Genomic DNA, 18,048 nt, shown 5'->3' on the forward strand with positions numbered 1-18,048 from the left:
TTAAATTTAAAAAATTTTCTGCATCATCACACGGGTAGTGAAGCTTGTTATGTTCTAATTATGTCAAGCGTCAATCAATGATGAATAGTGTCATTTTTTTATTAACTATTTTTAAGACTCTATCTGACAAAAATTTGCTCAAAACATCACTTTTTTTTTATTTAATGAAAAAAAAAATGTGTTAAACTACAAATGTGTTTATTTAATGAAAAAAAAAATCTCTTAAGTAATATATAAAATGCAAAATCACAGGGTGCATTTTTAAAATTATCTCAAAATAAAATTAGTTACAAATGAATTTCATCTTAAAAAGTAAAGAATTGAAAATTTCAATATAATTTTTATTATTATTATTTAAATTAATGAAAGAAATAAAAATAAAATGTGTTCCAAAGAAAATTGCAAAAGAAATTTTAAGAATTAACTAATAAGTTTTGAATAAAAATTGTGAAATTTATTTCGAATTTTAATTAAAATTACTTATAAAAAAACTTTTAAGAATTTAAAATCTTTTTCATTTATAAAATAAATTTGATAAAAAAGATAATAAAAAATATCTAAGATGTGATGAGTAATAATATGATATTATATCCATAAATTTTAATTTTTTTTAAACATAAAAAATAAAATTATTCAGATATGGCAATTATAATCTTATTAAATTTAAAGTCTAAAGTCATTAATTGGCATTACCGATTTAACTCAATATTATAAAAAATACTTACCATTAAATCTGAGAATGTGGGACCCGATGAAACTAACCATTTAATAAAATTAAAGTGGTTTTAATATCTTACCATGCAAAGAGCATTTAGCTTGTTCTCGGCTTCTCAACCCCTACATTGCGCAGCTCTCTTAATATGATGCTTTTCTTTGTTACAAAAGCAAATAATTCCTTACAAAATCAAGATCTCTTTTTAACTGCCTCTTTCTCTTCACATTTCCTTTCTCTCCACAATTAGGGCAAAACTAGATCTCTGCAACTTCCATGGAAGCTTTAATGCATGCAATTCTGAGTTTGCGGTTGCTAATTTGATGCTCTGATCTGTTGATGCTTTGCTCTCTCAAATTCTGGTTCCAAATTTCGCATGGAATCGATCTCGAGCCACATTGGCTCTCCAAACCCCTGGCATTTCCTTGTTGCTGTCTATTTCGCTGTTGGTTTCGTTGCTGCTAGGTTCTTATTGGACAAATTCGTCTTTCGAGTAAGATTTCTTTCGATGAATTATCTTCTTGTTTACTGGCTTATCTGTTTTCTCTTCTTATCTTTAAGCATTTCTTGGATTGCGCTTTTGTTATTTTGAGTGGTTAAGTATAACTGTAGAGTTGCTTTGAACAGAACAAAGAAGTTCAAGATTCGAAGTTATGCTTTCTTTCTTATGCATATGATAGGGCATGGAATATTAACTAATTGGAATCTGTATTTCTTCTATCTGAAAAAATTGGTGGGTTATATTGGAATAGTTTCAGTCGAAGCTTATGGATTTTTTTTTTCTTTTTCTTTTTTCATTCAAAGATTGGTGGGATTGTTGCCGAACAACTTTCAGGAGTTACAGAGCTCGAAATATTGTTCTATTTTATATTGTAATGCTTTCAAGTTGATGTCAAAAGCTTTGAGGCCTTGGAGGACTTATTACAGAATTTTGCTCTGTTCGTAATGGAAGCAAAATGAGTTAAGCTAAATATCACTTCAAGATATTTATCTATTGGAAATTGGTTTTCTGATTCCCTTTTGTTACTTCAGGATTCATAATTTGGTGGGTCTTGCAATCTTACAGATTCATTTTCTAATTTTATCTTGAAGTTGGATATTTAAATCATTTTGAGCTGTAATTAGATCTATCATTTGAGCATTTTCTATTTGGTTTTTTCTTATGTGTGTGTGTGTGTGTGTATTCACTTAACTGCTTTTTATATAAGCTTTTTTTTTTTGAAAAAAAAAATTAATGTGGAAGGATTAATATTTCAGGATCTTGGTCTCAGATTTGAACTGCGTCTAATATAATTACCAAGTCTTTCTAAATTAATGTAGCTTGAATTTTTTTTCCTTTATTAGAAAGACTGACATATGCTCAGGCTGTCACATGTTTTTTATTCAACTAAGGGGGCATTTAGTACGAGGATAACTAGTGTAATTATTACCCTTGTAATATTGTTTGGATGCTTGAAAAAACTAGGTTAACTTTTTACTTCATTAATAATTATACCATCTTGAAAGGTAAAATGTTAACCTTGGGGAGACTGGGTTAATAATTATCCTCTTTAAAGGTTAAAACTTACAAGGATAACATTTAACTCTTGATTTTTTAACCTTCTACCAAACACATTATAAGGAGTTTTCTGTTGCAAAGGCTTTAGCTGCTACTGTGGGATTGAAATGATTTTTTGACAATACCTTTGATTTCCTGAGGTGGAAGTCAATTCCTTTTGCATTTTAGCACATTAATTATAAGCCAATTTGTTGATAGTCATGACAATGATAAATTAATAGCAACTTATGTGTCAACTTAACCTGACAAAGAATGAAAATTTGTGTCTGCTACAACAACAGCAAATGATAAAGGAGTTGAAGTCTTATTTCTGCTAATTCAAGGTTATATCACAATTTTTTTTTCCATTCCCTTCTTTTTCCCTGTCTTTACATATGAAGAAGATATGTACACTTCCTGCATATTGTCCCTATCTTTCTTATAAAAATTTCTCATATTTTTAGAGGTTGGCCATTTGGTTGTTGCAAAAGAAAGCTGTGCCACGGAGGATTGATGAGGCTACACGTGCAACAATTGTAAAATGCTCAGAATCTATGTGGAAGCTAACATACTATGCTACTGTTGAAGTATGTGTTCTTAAAATTACCTACAATGAGCCATGGTTCAGAAACACAAGAGAATACTTCAGAGGTTGGCCAGATCAAGAATTAAAGTGAGTATTTTATATGATAGGTCTTTATGCAACTCAGTGGAGATAGCTGCTTGAATATTTGTGGATATTTAACTCTTTCGCTTAAACAACAAAAATGCATTGTCTTCTATGATTTACCTTCTTTGATAATTGATACTTGAAATTACATAAGAAGCCCTTGTTCTTTAGTGATTATATCAATAAATGAAGGCCACATTACAGTTCAGAATTTACTGGTTGGGATTATTTTTCATTTCAGGCTTCCCCTAAAACTTTTCTACATGTGCCAATGTGGATTCTACATCTACAGTATTGCTGCACTCCTTACATGGGAAACTAGAAGGAAGGACTTTGCTGTAATGATGTCTCATCATGTAGTTACAGTTATACTGATTGGATACTCTTACATTACAAGGTAATACTTCAGTGCTACTGCTAATCACATTACTTTTGATTCTGAGCCATCGGACATAAAGTCATTTTCTTTAAACTTCACTGCTGTTTCACATTTTTTCAGTGGCACTAGTCTTAGGTGCGTCTCTGAAGCTGTTGCATCATGCATGCATCTTTTTGTCTGATTATTATTGTTAGTGATGGCATCCACAAATTGAATTGGTAATTTTGCAATTGTACGTGCATTTCGAATCAATTTTTAGTTTCAGGTTATATTATATTTGAGAAAGGATTTAGCAGTAAAAAAATATACAGGCTGGAATTTTTTTTCTTTTTGTGATTAAAAATAAAAAGTGAAAAATACTAAATGGCATCAAAAGGGCGCTACTGAATTTATGTACTAGAAAGTAAAAATTTCATTTGCATGAGTGGAATTCAGCAAAATATTCAACATCATATCATCCATAAAAACTATCCTACTCAACTAAGCTGGGTTCAGCTTTGTTGATCCATTTCCTTTATTCCATTATGTTTAGGGCTGCTAAATAATTATCCATTACTGCACCCTAGGTGATCCTAGGTCTATCCCTTTTATTCCTCCCTTTTGTGACCTCAAAATGATCTACAGTTATATAATTACAGTATTGGTTTATGATAGACATGCCAAACCATCTCATTAAACTCTCACAATATATTCCACGGGTGCCACTTTCCACCTACCTGCAAAAGTATAAATGCACTCATGTCTTTTCTGTCATCCTGTATTCCTGCACATCCATCTTAGCATTCTTATCTCTATCATGCAAATTTTATGGACATGTTTTTATTCATCACACAATAATTGCTTTCGTATAACCATAGATAGTTGAATTGTAGTCCTCAAAACTTCCTCTAGAACTTAATTGGAATATTGCAATTTCAAAGTTCCCTTCTCACATTTATTTATTTCATCCATTCTTCTTAATCATATGGCTAATAGCTTCCTTACTCTCACCAGTCCATTCCTTAGACATGGCACTTAGTTTCCTTGGAATGCCCTACATCCCTTGCTTATTTTTAACTTTACTACACCAATGCACTCGCTCTCTCATAGGGAATGCCTCAAGGGTATAGCCAAGTATCCACAAAAAAACTATTAAATTTACCAAAAATTAGGGATTGTAAACCAAATATCTATAAGAATAGAGAGGTTTTTCATCTACTTAAAGGGCCTCTATGTCATGTTCCCCCATAAATTTACTAAATGATAGTAAAAAGGATTAGGAAAAAAAAAATTTGTCATCCTATCAGCTTAAAAATAGAGAGGTGATTTGGCCTACCATTATTCTAGCAGAAATTAGTTGTGAAAAAATGAGAGATATCTGCATAGGCCATTTTCATAGTTATTATGACTGTTCTTTACCTCAAGAAAATGCATGTTAAATATGATTCAACACTACTCTTGAATCTTGATACTTAAACTCTATCGAAAATATGTGATTTTTGGAAAATGGGCAAATCAACCTGTAGTTGTGACGGGCACAAGTCAAAGCTCAATAGGCATTATGTTTAGCATCTCTACCATGGCAGGGAGGTGACCTTATTGAGGCACGTGCCTGATTGCTTAGGCATGCGCCTTTTTCCAATCACAAGGATCAATAAGGCATGCCTTTTTTATGTTTTAGTTGCCACATTTTTTTTTTTTGTGTAAATTACTGAAACCCCTATGAGTTTGACTGAATTTACACTTTGATTCTTACTGTTTCAAAACAGTTATTTTGGTCCCTAAGGTTTCTTAACAACTTGATACTTTAGTTGTATGTTGGAAGACCAACTTTTCATGACATTTAGTCTCTAATATTTTAAATTAGACCATACCTTACTCCCCAAATTAGTGTTTTTATATTATAAAATAGTCTCTCAAGATTTTTACATTGTTCACTGATTTTAATGTATGACTAAAATTGCTAAATTTGAAACATTGGAGACTAAATTGTATATTATGACAAATCATAGACATATTTGAATAATATACCCTTCTTTATTAGTTGATTTTATTTAATCTTAACTATTGATATAAGATTTGGATATTATTTTGGTGTATTATAATATGCTCAGTTAAATTGAAATTTATATAAAAAAGAAAAAGGAAGATAGGAAGACAGCCAGTAGGTAGTTTCTACTACCTAGAAGAAGACATGCTTCAAATAGAGTATCCACTTTCTCCTCTACTTTTCCTCTATCTCATCCTTTGTTTCCTTTCTCTTTCGTCCACCTATTTTTTTTTTTTTCCTCCTTTTTTTCCAACGAAATTCTGAAAAACATAGAATATTGTTTTCCCTCCCTTCTAAGGAGCTAGGCACTGAATTTTTTTTTCCCTCAAACAAGGATTCTACTATTTTTGTCTTATATTTTCTATTTAGTCCTTTGAATGGAATATGGGTTCTATTAATTCTAGCCATCATAATTTCACAAGAGATCCTTCATTTCACGTAACACACGCTTGTTAAATTCAAAATAATGGTTATCTACGAATTTTATCTCTTTTGAGTTTGAGTTTTTTTTACTTTTTATGTTAATTTTGAATGTTCTAGTATATTATATTTCTTTTATGTGTCAACTGTCAAAGGTGTGCATTGTGCCTTTGATAACTATGAATTCAACCTTCATAGAATATACTAATAGGTTATATTTATGGCAAACAAAGTCCAATTAACATGGGTCAGTTCTATCATTTGTTTTCTATAATCAGTTTTTGTGTTCATACTTTCTTGTTGTATTCATCAAATGTGTTCTTCCTTGAGTTAAAATGGTTTCTTTGGTGCTTGACAAGAGGACTGCAGAATTTATTTGCAAGTGAAAACAACTTTCCTCTCATCTAAGGAAGCTAAAAGTTATCTCTCAGAACATCTGGGCTATTGAAATATTTATACTGTTGTATTTCAATTGGTTTCTGCATCAAAGTAGCTACTATGCAATACTCAACTCAACTCAACTCAACTAAGCCTTTATCCCAAAAATTTGGGGTCGGCTATATGGATTCGCTTTTTCCACTCTGAACGATTTTGAGTTAAATCCTCAGAAATGTGTCTACTATGCAATAACTGGTGAAATTTGATTTGGACATATTCCATGAATCAAGAACTTATTAAATTATTCATTTCCAGATTTTTTCGGATAGGCTCAATTATCCTTGCCCTGCATGATGCAAGCGATGTATTGATGGAAGCTGCAAAAGTTTTTAAATATTCTGGGAAGGAGCTTGGAGCAAGCATTTGCTTTGGATTATTTGCCATCTCGTGGCTCCTACTACGACTAGTATTCTTTCCATTTTGGGTAATCAAGACTTCATGGTTAGTCATCATGGTAAATGATTTGATTTCACAACTTTTGGCCATATAGCTGCTCATTGTGCTAATGTGTTTTATGGATGGTATTTCCCAGCTATGATGTTGTGGACTTCTTAGATTTGTCAAAGGCCTATCCCCTTTCACTGTACTATGTTTTCAATACAATGCTGCTGATGCTACTTGTGTTCCACATCTACTGGTGGGTTCTGATATACTCAATGATAATGAAACAGCTAAGAAATAGAGGAAGAGTGGGCGAAGATATAAGATCTGGTAAGCCTTTTACTGTTTGAGGTATTCATACATCATTTCATATATTTTGACATTTATTGCCATTACTATAGCTAAACCTAGTTTGGAATTTATTGCTAAAGGATGCAAGTTTTGCACAATAAATGTTAAATGATTGTTTAAGATATTGTTATTTTTTCCAATGATTTCAAATTCAAATCCACCTGGGTTGTTGAACTATAATATTCATGAATACTTGGGTGTAACGGTCCTGGTGACCCTTTAAACCTGAAATGGATCGGAACTTGTCAACCCCACAGTTCAGCCATGGCTCAACCAAACCAGGCACAGTTTTGAACAGTTGGGTCTTGATTGATCTGCCATGCTAGAAATTTTCCTCACTTTAGAAAACTTCAAAATTCTTTTTGTGGTGGCTGGGACTTAAAGTCTTAAACCAGCTTGAAGGTTTATCAGATACTAAAATTACCACGTCTATCTTCTACCTGGACACTTATCTCCTCTCTCCCCCCTCCCCCGCCCCCGGGCCCCCCCCCCCCCCAAATTTACGATTGTTATTTTGATTTTTTATTTGAATATAGATAATAACATATAATTGTTCCTTTTCCACTAAAAATTACTGAAGTTAATTTTCAGAAGGAAAATACACTTAAACAGAATGTGTATATATGTATATATACCCACACACACACCCCATTGCATGTGCAACTTGATATCTGTATGTTAAAAACTACATGTATATCTACTACAACTACACTATTCTGATGTTGCCAGGTCAATTCCAGTTCAACTTTATTTTTCTTTTTTTTTTTTTCATGTTTTATCTTTTTCTGCTCAATGAGCTGGTCAATTTTTCAAAAACTACTACTTTCCTTTAAGATATTCTCAAATCACTAGAAATTGATGCTTAATTTTCACAAGTCAATTTGAGCATGTGTAAGCTTAATTAGTTAGTGCGTCTCCTTTGCAGGGAAAGACTCTAAAACACCACATTGTGTTTGCATTCCAAATTTATTTTTCCATAAACTTGTGACTTGAGAGAGCCATTAGTCATTTAGAATTTTAGTGAGGAGCTTCTTTTGTGCTGTTAACAGTACACAGAAGATTTTCTAATAGTTAATCATTTGAATTGAAAGCAAAAAATAAAATAAAATAAAATAAGCACAGTTTGTTTGCACATTGAAAATTGATGTTTTGAAAACGATAAAATTGCTTTTTCTTTTTGAGTCAAAAGTAGCAAAAAATTGTGTTTTGTATTAAGTAAAAGCTGAAAGCTATGAAAATTATTTTCTTAATTTATTCCCTTTATCATCTGGACTTGCATCATCATTTTATTTAGACATGGAGTTATTTACTTATCTTAATATGTAAATGCAGATTCAGAAGATGATGATTAGGTAGAAGATTTTGTTTAAGATTTTGGTTCAGTGGCGGCTGACAGGAGATTCATTCGACTTTTCATTTGATTTCTACAGTTGATTTTTTTTCTTGGTGTAAAGGAAAGGAAGTAGGACCACCAAGCATCGCTTTCTTATTTCTTTTGGTCTATAAATAATAGGCAATCCTGTATAATTGTTCGCTTCTTCGATGAACCCTCGTTCTGAGATTCGTCCTATTTGCTAAATGGAGGGGGAAAAAAAAACTTGTGTAACGATTTTTTACAATTTTCTTGGTGTCTAGTTGTTAAGAATCTATACAGCTATATAACACATTAGGTCTATAATAATAACTGATGAAGTTAGCTATTAGTTCAATATTCATGATTCTTGACTCCTAATATAAGAGATCGTGGGGTTGAATATATATATATATATATATATATATATATATATATATATATATATGTGTGTGTGTGTGTGTGTGTGTGTGTGTGTGTGTCGGAAAAAGAAAACAAAATGGTGAAATTGAAATTCAAAGATGGGCAACTCTCAAGATTGAATCAATATATATTTCCCAAGAAACCTCTTTAGATGAGTAGATAATGGGGGTGATGGGAGTCCGTTCCATGGAGAATGGACTTGGAGTTGGACTTGAAAAAAGTGGCAAAAGGTTGAAAAGCTCTTATGAGTTTTTCTTTCTTCACTATAATAATTTATTGTTTTAATTGTATGAGATGATATTCAAATCATTTTATAAGCTTAATTTATTAATTTTTTTTTAAAATACACATCTAATGTACTCTCAGATCTGGATAAATAATATTAAAAAAATATGTTTTAATAATAATACTGTGTAATAACAAAGAATAATTATCGAATAATGTAAAGGAGCACAAGAAATATCAAGTCACAGTAAACAGTGGGTTTTGGACATGTCCTCTGATTAGGACCCGACTGGGTTATTTTTATTGATCAATGCTACTACTTCGTTCCCTTTCATGGTATATCTTGATCTTTCAGCACAACATCTTCATCTTAGCCTTAGTTCTTTTCCTTTTTATACCTCACCACAATAGTTGCTCATTTATTGTGGAGAGAAGCTTCTTCAACAATGACCAGAAACATGGCAAATATTGATAAAGAAATGATAGAGATAATCATTATGGCCCAGAATCTTAAATGCGATGAACCAATTTTACAGGTAGAGGAATATTATTTTCGAGGACAACTAATCTAGAAGAAGTTATTGGTAGGCAAACTGCTTGCAGGGAAAAATTACAGCGCAACCACAATCAAAGCTGTTTTGTCTAATGTTTAGTAGTAATACTTAGACCTTCTCTTTTGCTTATGATGTCGATGTTGTTAATGTTATGCAGGCAGGCCATGATTTATTCACAACAGTCTCTTGGTCATAAGGGAAAGGCCTTCTAATTTAAACTTTAACCTTTTTGGGTTACTCCAAACAAAATGACTCTTTAATGCAAAAACCATCGGAGAGTTTTTAGGGGGGTTCGTTGATGTCAATTTTTCTCAAGAAGGGATTCGGAGACTGCCGCATATGCTCAGAATCAAAGCCCTTATTAAGGTTGACATGCCTTTCATATCAGGATTCCATAGTAAGAAATCAAATGGAAGGTTCAATGGATTCATTTCAAATACGAATGAATGCCAAAAGTATGTTTCAAGTGTGGTTCGTTGGGTCATATGAGTAGGATGTGCAAACAAAAGGAAATACAATTGCTGACAGAAAGGGGTAAGAGATTGAGATATGGCCCCTGGTTAGAGCGACTTCACTTTAATGCAAATCTTCTTAACCCTCGAAAGATCCATCTCTTCCAATTTCCATGACGACCATGGATCTATTGGGAACCAAAACACACCAACCATCACCTACCTTGAAACCAACCATACCACTTTTCCAAAAGATCACAATCTACCTAACTAAACCTCAAAAAAAAAAAAAAAAAAAAAGAACAATCAATAGAAGAAGGAAAAGGGAGTGGAAATACCTTGGTTGGGGATAACAATGCCATTAAATCTCTGCAAAACTACTCAGTTGTTTCAGAAACTGGAAATCAGAACCAAAACCACCTTTTTAGCAAAATTGTTCCAAAATTAGCGGTTTCAAATATCATTGACACCACACTTAAAACCCATCGTGTCATCTCGAGCCATGAGCCCTCTCAACGCATAAACATTAAGCCAACAGACTTATTTCCTACAAATACTATCCTCCAATTGTTTCATGAATACCTATCATCCATAGGGAAACCTCACATTGACACAGAGCTCTTTTTTCGATGTTTTCCTTATCTCATTCCACATTTTCAGAACAAGATTTCTATATCCTTGTTATCTTTGACTCTTTGCCTAAACCAAATGAAGAAATGTCTTCCAAGCCTGTTAATCAACCTAACTCTTCCTTGGTTAACACGCTAACTGCTCACAGAGATGAACCTAACCCATAACATTTCCTGACCCCACAACTTGTTTTACAAGATCATAAGAAAGATTGGAACCTTTTCTCCACATCTAGTCATACTCATCCAAAGATGGGCCCCTAGGCCCAAGAACCGTTGGCTGGTGCTACAACCAGTTTGATCCATCATTGTAGAGATACAACAAAAGGAAAGGGTTCAGAAGTTGTAGAAAACCCAATAAAAGAGAAGGAGATTTTAACAAACAATTTGGACTTAAATATTGCTAAACATTTGGAAGCTTAGAGAATCAAGAACCACTATCGGATTGGCAGGCCCAAAAATAAAGCTTCTAATAGAATTGTCCGAAAATTCTTATTTAGAGATAGTCTTAAGGACTTAAACAAATAATGTACTTTGATTATCTTATTCTCATTGTAGCGACATTGATCAGTAAGCCAAATGTTGAACAAGATCAGGAACAAGCGAAAACACAGAAGCAAATGGATGAAAATACTCATACCAAATCTGCTGGAAGCTAAACAGTCAAGCTAGTGCATGGGCACAAGTGAAGTCAATAATTATTATTTAGGAATTGGGTTAGGAGAAAGAGGGAGATATTCTAGATGGGGAGGAGCAAAATTTGGATGTGATGCAACGCACAGATAAGGAAATAATTTGGAAGGAGGTAGTTACACAAAAAAGTACACTGATGAACAAACCAATCTAGCAAGCAAGCAGGCAAATGTGGATTTAAGTTATCAAAAGGTGGGGGAGGCCAACCAAAAATGTCCTCAACAGAAAAAATGAAGCTTCTCAACTAGAATTGTTAAGGTGTGGGAACCTTTTGACAATCCATAACTTAAAAGGGATTTGTTTATCCCATTTCCTAGATTTTGTATTCCTCATGGAAACAAAGAATGCTTCTTGAGTGATTAGGAGGAAAATGCAAGCTGTGGTTTTTATGATATGTTATTTGTGGAATCGGTAGATACTATTAGTGATCTTTGTTTTGCTTGGAAATCTAGTTTGGATGTATCAATTGTTAAGTTCTCAAACTTTTTCATCCATCTAGCAATTTTTGACAATGTGTAAAGGAAAAGATGGAATGCTATTTGTGTTTATATTTCTAATGTGGTCGAATATCAATATCATTAATTTAACTATCTTTCTAGTTATTGAGGACTTCAAATGATGAATCTTTGGTTTTGGGTGACTTCAATGCTATGTTGCATGCAGGCAAAAAGTTAGGTGGTGACTTGGGTACTAATTCCTAAAAGGAGGGTTTTCGTAATTTCATTAATGGTGCTAATCTCATCAACATTATTGGGGTCCTATATACACATGGAATAACAAACACAATGATATCCACAAGATCCAAGAATATATTGACCACATGTTTTTCAAGGTTTAAAAATCTTAAACTTGTGTTTGAGAGAACAAAAGACTTCTTCAAGTAACACTTTTGGAATTTTTTTGAAACCTTCAAAAACCTTCATTTTTCAACTCACTAATTTGATGGGTTAGAAAGGTTTTCTTTTTAAAACCTCAAAATACCTTACAATACTTTCCCTTTCTCTCAAATACTAAAAAATCATGAAAGTTTAAAAATAATGAAAAACCTTACTTTAGAAAGCTCTACTTAACTCTACCTCCTCCCAAACATAGTGTAAAATAAAATAATAAATAATTTGCACAATGCACAAAAAAAAAATTTGAATTGAAATAAGAAAATAAATTGATTTCAACTATTATGTTTAATAATTAAAATAAATTAAAAATTAAAAAGTATCGAAAAATGAGTGAAAGGGGAGAGAGAATATATAATATTCTATATTTTATTATATTCTATATTTTATTCTTAACTCTTATAAAACTGAGGATAAGTTGTTATTTAATTTCTAGGCGTTGTGACTCTTTATACTATCATCCCTTATGCTCACTCTTCCTTTATTATTGTCTTTCTCTCTCTCTTTTCTTATTTTGTCTTTCCCCCTCCTCTTTCTATATCTGTCTCTTCTTTCTTTATCTCTCTCTCTCCTTCTCTCTCATTTATGTCTTTCCCTTTTTCTCTATATCTCTCTCTCATTCCCTCTCTCTCTTTTTATAGTTTTGTTTCTCTCTTTCCACCCCCCCCCTCTCTCTTATATTTCTAACTCTCTTTTCCTTTCTCTTTATGTCCCTCTCTCCCTCCTTACCCATCCTCTCTCTTCCCCCTATCTACGTCTCTCTCTTTCCTTTCTCTCCCAGTTATATATCCTCCATTTATTTTTCTCAATCTCTCCATCTCTCACAAAAAGATCACAAAAAACTTCCATAAACAAGCCCAACACTCATAATAAGAAATCAATTCAAAAAAGAGATGATTGCATCTTTTCAAAATAAAATTAGAACAAAAACATAACAAAAATGCACAGAAAAAATATTTATAAGTGAATGGAATGAGGGTTAATAGTTATGAGAGTAACAATTAATGGTGTAATAATTATAGGTGCAACAATTAATATTGTTAACCATGTTTGGTATTACCCATAAAAGAAGAGTGACAGTTAAGCTTATATAATTAATTGTGTTTATATAGCTATTAAATTTATAATGTTGACCGATGCATATATATGAATACAAATATTTTTATTACAATAATTATTTATAATAATATTAAAATATATTTTTAATATTAACAAAATTATTTTTTATTATAATAATTACTTATAATAACATGTTTATTAAAATAATAATATTTATTTATAATAGTTATAAGAATAGCATCTCATTAAAGAACTTCACATTGGAAGCCATTACCCCATCCCTCCTCTCTAAGTTAACAAATTTGTGTGTAGATGGGTGAATGGTTAATGGGGTTAACAGTTAACCATTGCATATAAAACAAGGTTAATGAGGGGTAATACATTAAAGGAGTAAGGCCCTGTTTAACAATAACTTTTAAGATAACGTTTAGTATTTTGATCTTACTCAAAATATTGCCTCTCTTATTTATAATGTTCGTTGGCATAGTTTTTATACTAGTGTTTAGAGGTTGAGGGAGTGGTTCATGAAAAGTTTCATCTTCTAGCTTTTAGAGGTTAAGGAAATATTTTAACTAGAGTCAATTTAATGATACCATTATTTTTATATTTAACAGCTATTTTTTACTGAACACTTCTACTTTAAATCATTTTATAAATAGCTAACCACAAATAACTAAATTAAATAATAAACAATTAGTAAAATAGCTGACAACTACTATAATAGCTAATGTTGCCGAGCAGGGCCTTAACTCCATTACCCTCAAAACAAACACACTTAAACTTACAATTCTAATTAGCTTCCAAGTAGACAGAGGAAACAAAAAACAAAATTGGGCTGTTAATTTTGGCAATTTCAAGAATTTAAATACATCACAAATCCTAAAATTTCAAAAACGCCCTCAGTAGTTCGGCCCATGTTGCATCAAAGTTGAAGCACTTGGGTTAACCTTAGTGAATCAAAGAGTTGTAAGCATTTTATAAAATGTCACATATGCATACCATAATAGATAATTACTATAAGGTTGTGTTTAGATTCTAGGATTTGAATTTGAAATTTGGATTTCAAATACTTGATTTAAAATTTAGAATTTAAAATTCATAAATTTAAAAATCTTTTGTTTGGCTAATAAAAAGAATTTTCATGGAAGTTACTAAAAGTTATGATATCATATAGAGCTAATATAGTTAATTATAGTGGGATGAATTTGAAATAAAAAGGTAAAAGTAGTCATTTTAAATCTTTAGTTTTAAAAATTGTCATAAATACATGGGATTTGGACCAAATTCAAATCCATTTTCATTTAGAATATCCAAACAATGTATTTAATTAAAATCCAAATCTATAGGGTCAAATCCCTCAATCCAAACATAGCATAATAGGATTGAATTAGAAAGATAATGAATTTTCTTATAATTTAATAAGTTAGTAGATATATTAAAAATTTTACAAAGCAAAATGATCTGCAATAATGAAGGGATAGTAATTGATAATGTATGGTGCACAAATTAGACTCAAAGGGGGAAAACAGTAAATTGATTTTATTAAATATTTTGATGATTTAGCTATTATGAAAAGGTCTCAAAAGCTAAAAGTTATGTAATGTATTGGTGATTTCATGTAAAATAATTTATATGCAATGAAAAGTTAATAGAAAATAGACATATAAATATAAGTCTTATAAAATTATAATTATTATGTATTTAAAAAAATTAAAAATATAATTATTTGTGTGTTCACTTTTTATTATCTATGTGTTCATTTTTGTTGACTTGCTATTCTATAGACATTGTCTATATGAAATCATTATTTTACTATATAATTTCTTTTTAAAAACAATTAAGATAGAAAAATCATAAAAAATGGAATTAATATTTTTTTTTTTGAAAAAAAAAGGAATGTGATAGTAGAGTAATAGATGGGGAGTCACTTTGATGTGTAAGAGGGATAGTTGGTGAGGGTTATGGAGAGAGCCATGGAGTGATAATTTGTTACATGCAAATGCAAAATATCATAGATAAAAATATTAGAAACCTAAATCCCAAACAATTCTAATATTAGAAACCCAAATCCTAAGTGTCTTTAGAATTATAAACTATGATAAAATAAAACTCACGTTTTATGAAACTATTGTTTGATTATTAGAGTATGGAACAAAATTTTTTAAATCCACAAGCAAAGCAAGAAATATAAAAAGAATTCAAGTGTATCAAATGGCTTTAGGATGGTGATCATGAAAATTAGGCAATTATTTAGTGCTTATAATAAGGGACTTTGAATGTTTAAAATTTGGATTACATGTGGATGGCATCTAGTAATGGATGCAACATTTAAATTTCTAGTAAGTGATGGACGTAAGATATTTTGCATTTAAATATAAGGAGTCAGTGTTTTAGTGTACTTCACTCACAATTTGAGTCTTTTAAATATTATATTTTATTACTTAAAAAAATTTAAAAAATATACATTATTATTTTTTTTTAATTTAATAAGACCAATAAAAAAATAACTTTTTAAATTCTTAGAATATAAGCTTATTAAATTTTTTTGTTTAATTAAGTCAATAAAAAATATTAATACTTTAAATTTTTGTTAGAATTTTTTTTTTTTAAAACAATGTGATGGTCTATTAAAAACAGGCCAAATACATCCTAAGACACTTGTACCATTAAGATTTTGCCTAACACATACATGAACTCTTTTTTTTTTTTTTTTTTTTTTTTTTTTTTTTTCCATCACACATCTATACTCAATAAAAACTTAACACATAAACCTAAAACTACACAGTCAACAAGAAGGAAGAATTCACGCATTTGTTAGCAAGTGAAGGCCACGTTCTTTGCTTACCTGGAACTTGTAACGGCTTCTTGGGATAATTGAATAAAAACGACAATCAGTTCTTCAGTTCTTCAGTTCTTCATCTTTTTCTTGCATGCAGTGCCATTATCTTCATCTTCTTCTTCCTTTCTTAATTTTTTTTTTGTTTATTCCTCTTCCTTTTAGTGTGACTATACATTCGAAACCTTGTAGTGTCATTAAGTATTTGATTGGTTTGAAAATTTGAAGGACTGAAAAAAAACCCTATTTATCTAAGATTAGGGATTTCATGAAATTCATGAAGTCTAACCAAAATTTCATCTATCCGATGTGCCATTATGTAGAAATATCAACATTGAAAGTTTCTTGGACTCGCATGAATCCTCGGAGAAGGTTCTTTGGATGCAGACACTTTGGGGTGAGTGACAGTGATGAGGAGCCACCAGAACCACTTCCATTGTTCAGAGGTCCCATTACTAGAGCAAGGGTAAGAGAACTTCAAAATCTAGTCATTGAGCATTGGAGGTGCCAGGAGACAAATGCCAATCACATTGAACCGTCATGTTTACTATTGGAGACCAAGTAGATCATTCTCACCCAAATAGGCAATATGCAGCACGGTGCCACGTCATCACCTAGGTGCGCCACATCATCACTCGAATGCACCACGTCAGCACCCAAGTTGTGACATGTCATTACCCAAGTGTGCCACATCATCACCCACGAGGTGACATGTCACTCCCACATTCGGCCACCCTAGCATTCGGAGATTACTTGGCTGCCATCTTACCAGTACATATGGCTTTAGATGATTTGGCCAATTAAGCAAATCTGGAATGTTCTTCCCATGACAACCATCCCAAATCTGGAATATTCCTTCCCATACCAGATGCCACATTTTAAGGAGAATATTTTCATTTCTTTTGTCTTCTAGTGCCATATAGGCAGCATTTTGTTGGTGCCCCATTTATATATACCTGTCTTCTTTATTTTTTTTTAGGTAACTTGAAGAGTCATTTTTGAGAGAAAACACTGCAGAGAATTCTGCCACCATTGTTGAATGAGTGAGCTTGTATTTTTTTCCTTATTTCTTGTAAGAACTTGGATTCAAGCAATCTGTTCACATTGCTAGTCTTATTTTGATGATCAAGGTGCTCGTAGATAGGTTCTAATTGTATCTTGACACTTGATCAATACGTTTTCTTCTGCATTTCTTCTTAGTGCCTTATCACATTGGTTGATATTGTGTTGAGTGGATGCAAAGTTTGCCTTGTTGGATGGATGAACTTGGGTGCTATTTGTGAGTGCCCATTATCTTGGAATTAGAGCATAGGACGTCCAAACAAGGTATTTATATCTGTTACTATTGTTTATCCTCTATTTGCTTCTTCTTCCATACTTGCCGACCGGTTTTGATTATTAAAATCCAATCGGTTCTGTTATATTCTGCCTAGGGGTCATCTTGTGCCTGGTTTTGTTGCTGGACCTTATTTTGTTTCTTAGTGTGTCTTTTTATTCATGTTTTGTTCATATTATGCTTGACCAAAACTAACTCTTAGGGTTTACTATGATTTTGCTTCTGTTTCTTTAATATTTGTTTTGTTGAGTTTGTCTGAGGGTCTTGGGTTAACCAAGCTGTAAGTTTGGGATGAAGATGAGTTTGAAGAAGCATATAAGCATGGGAATTATCAATTTGGTGGTAGGGGATTTCGGCCACCAAGGGGTAGAGGAGCTTGAGGCAGATTTGGTAGGAGAAATTTCAGGTATGATGACTACAAAAATAGGGGAGTGCATAATGGGGCAATTGATGCAAATGTGGGTAGCGTAAAAAATGAAAATACCAGCTTTCTATGGTAAGGAGGATCTGGATCCATATATTGAGTGGGAAAGGCATATTGAAATGGTTTTAGAGTGCCATAACTATAGTGAAGAGAAGAAAGTAAAATTGGCAGTAGTAGAGTTCAAGGATTATGCATTAGTATGGTGGGACCAATTGATTGCAAAGAGAAGGAGAAATGGCTGGAGGGGAATTAGGAC

General features: G+C 32.0%; 1 protein-coding gene across 1 annotated transcript; it reads left to right on the plus strand.

The window, feature by feature from the left end:
- The first annotated feature begins 801 nt into the window (after window positions 1-801).
- Window positions 802-8,626, plus strand: LOC110673298 (ceramide synthase LOH2). The gene is made up of 6 exons (XM_021836387.2): window positions 802-1,205; window positions 2,714-2,922; window positions 3,161-3,316; window positions 6,441-6,626; window positions 6,718-6,896; window positions 8,250-8,626. Exons 1-6 carry the CDS (start codon window positions 1,089-1,091, stop codon window positions 8,267-8,269), a joined length of 867 nt encoding a protein of 288 aa, XP_021692079.2. The 5' UTR covers window positions 802-1,088; the 3' UTR covers window positions 8,270-8,626.
- The last annotated feature ends 9,422 nt before the right edge of the window (window positions 8,627-18,048 follow it).

The sequence above is a fragment of the Hevea brasiliensis genome, chromosome 14 (genome assembly GCF_030052815.1).
Source record: "Hevea brasiliensis isolate MT/VB/25A 57/8 chromosome 14, ASM3005281v1, whole genome shotgun sequence".
NCBI classification, from domain to species: Eukaryota; Viridiplantae; Streptophyta; class Magnoliopsida; order Malpighiales; family Euphorbiaceae; genus Hevea; species Hevea brasiliensis.

Excerpts from the sequence above, each read along its gene's own strand:
- LOC110673298 (XM_021836387.2), top strand. The coding sequence starts at position 1,089 with ATGGAATCGATCTCGAGCCACATTGGCTCTCCAAACCCCTGGCATTTC. Across the intron at positions 2,923-3,160 it reads TGGCCAGATCAAGAATTAAA|GCTTCCCCTAAAACTTTTCT; the intron begins GTGAGTATTTTA and ends TTTTCATTTCAG. Across the intron at positions 6,627-6,717 it reads TGGGTAATCAAGACTTCATG|CTATGATGTTGTGGACTTCT; the intron begins GTTAGTCATCAT and ends GGTATTTCCCAG.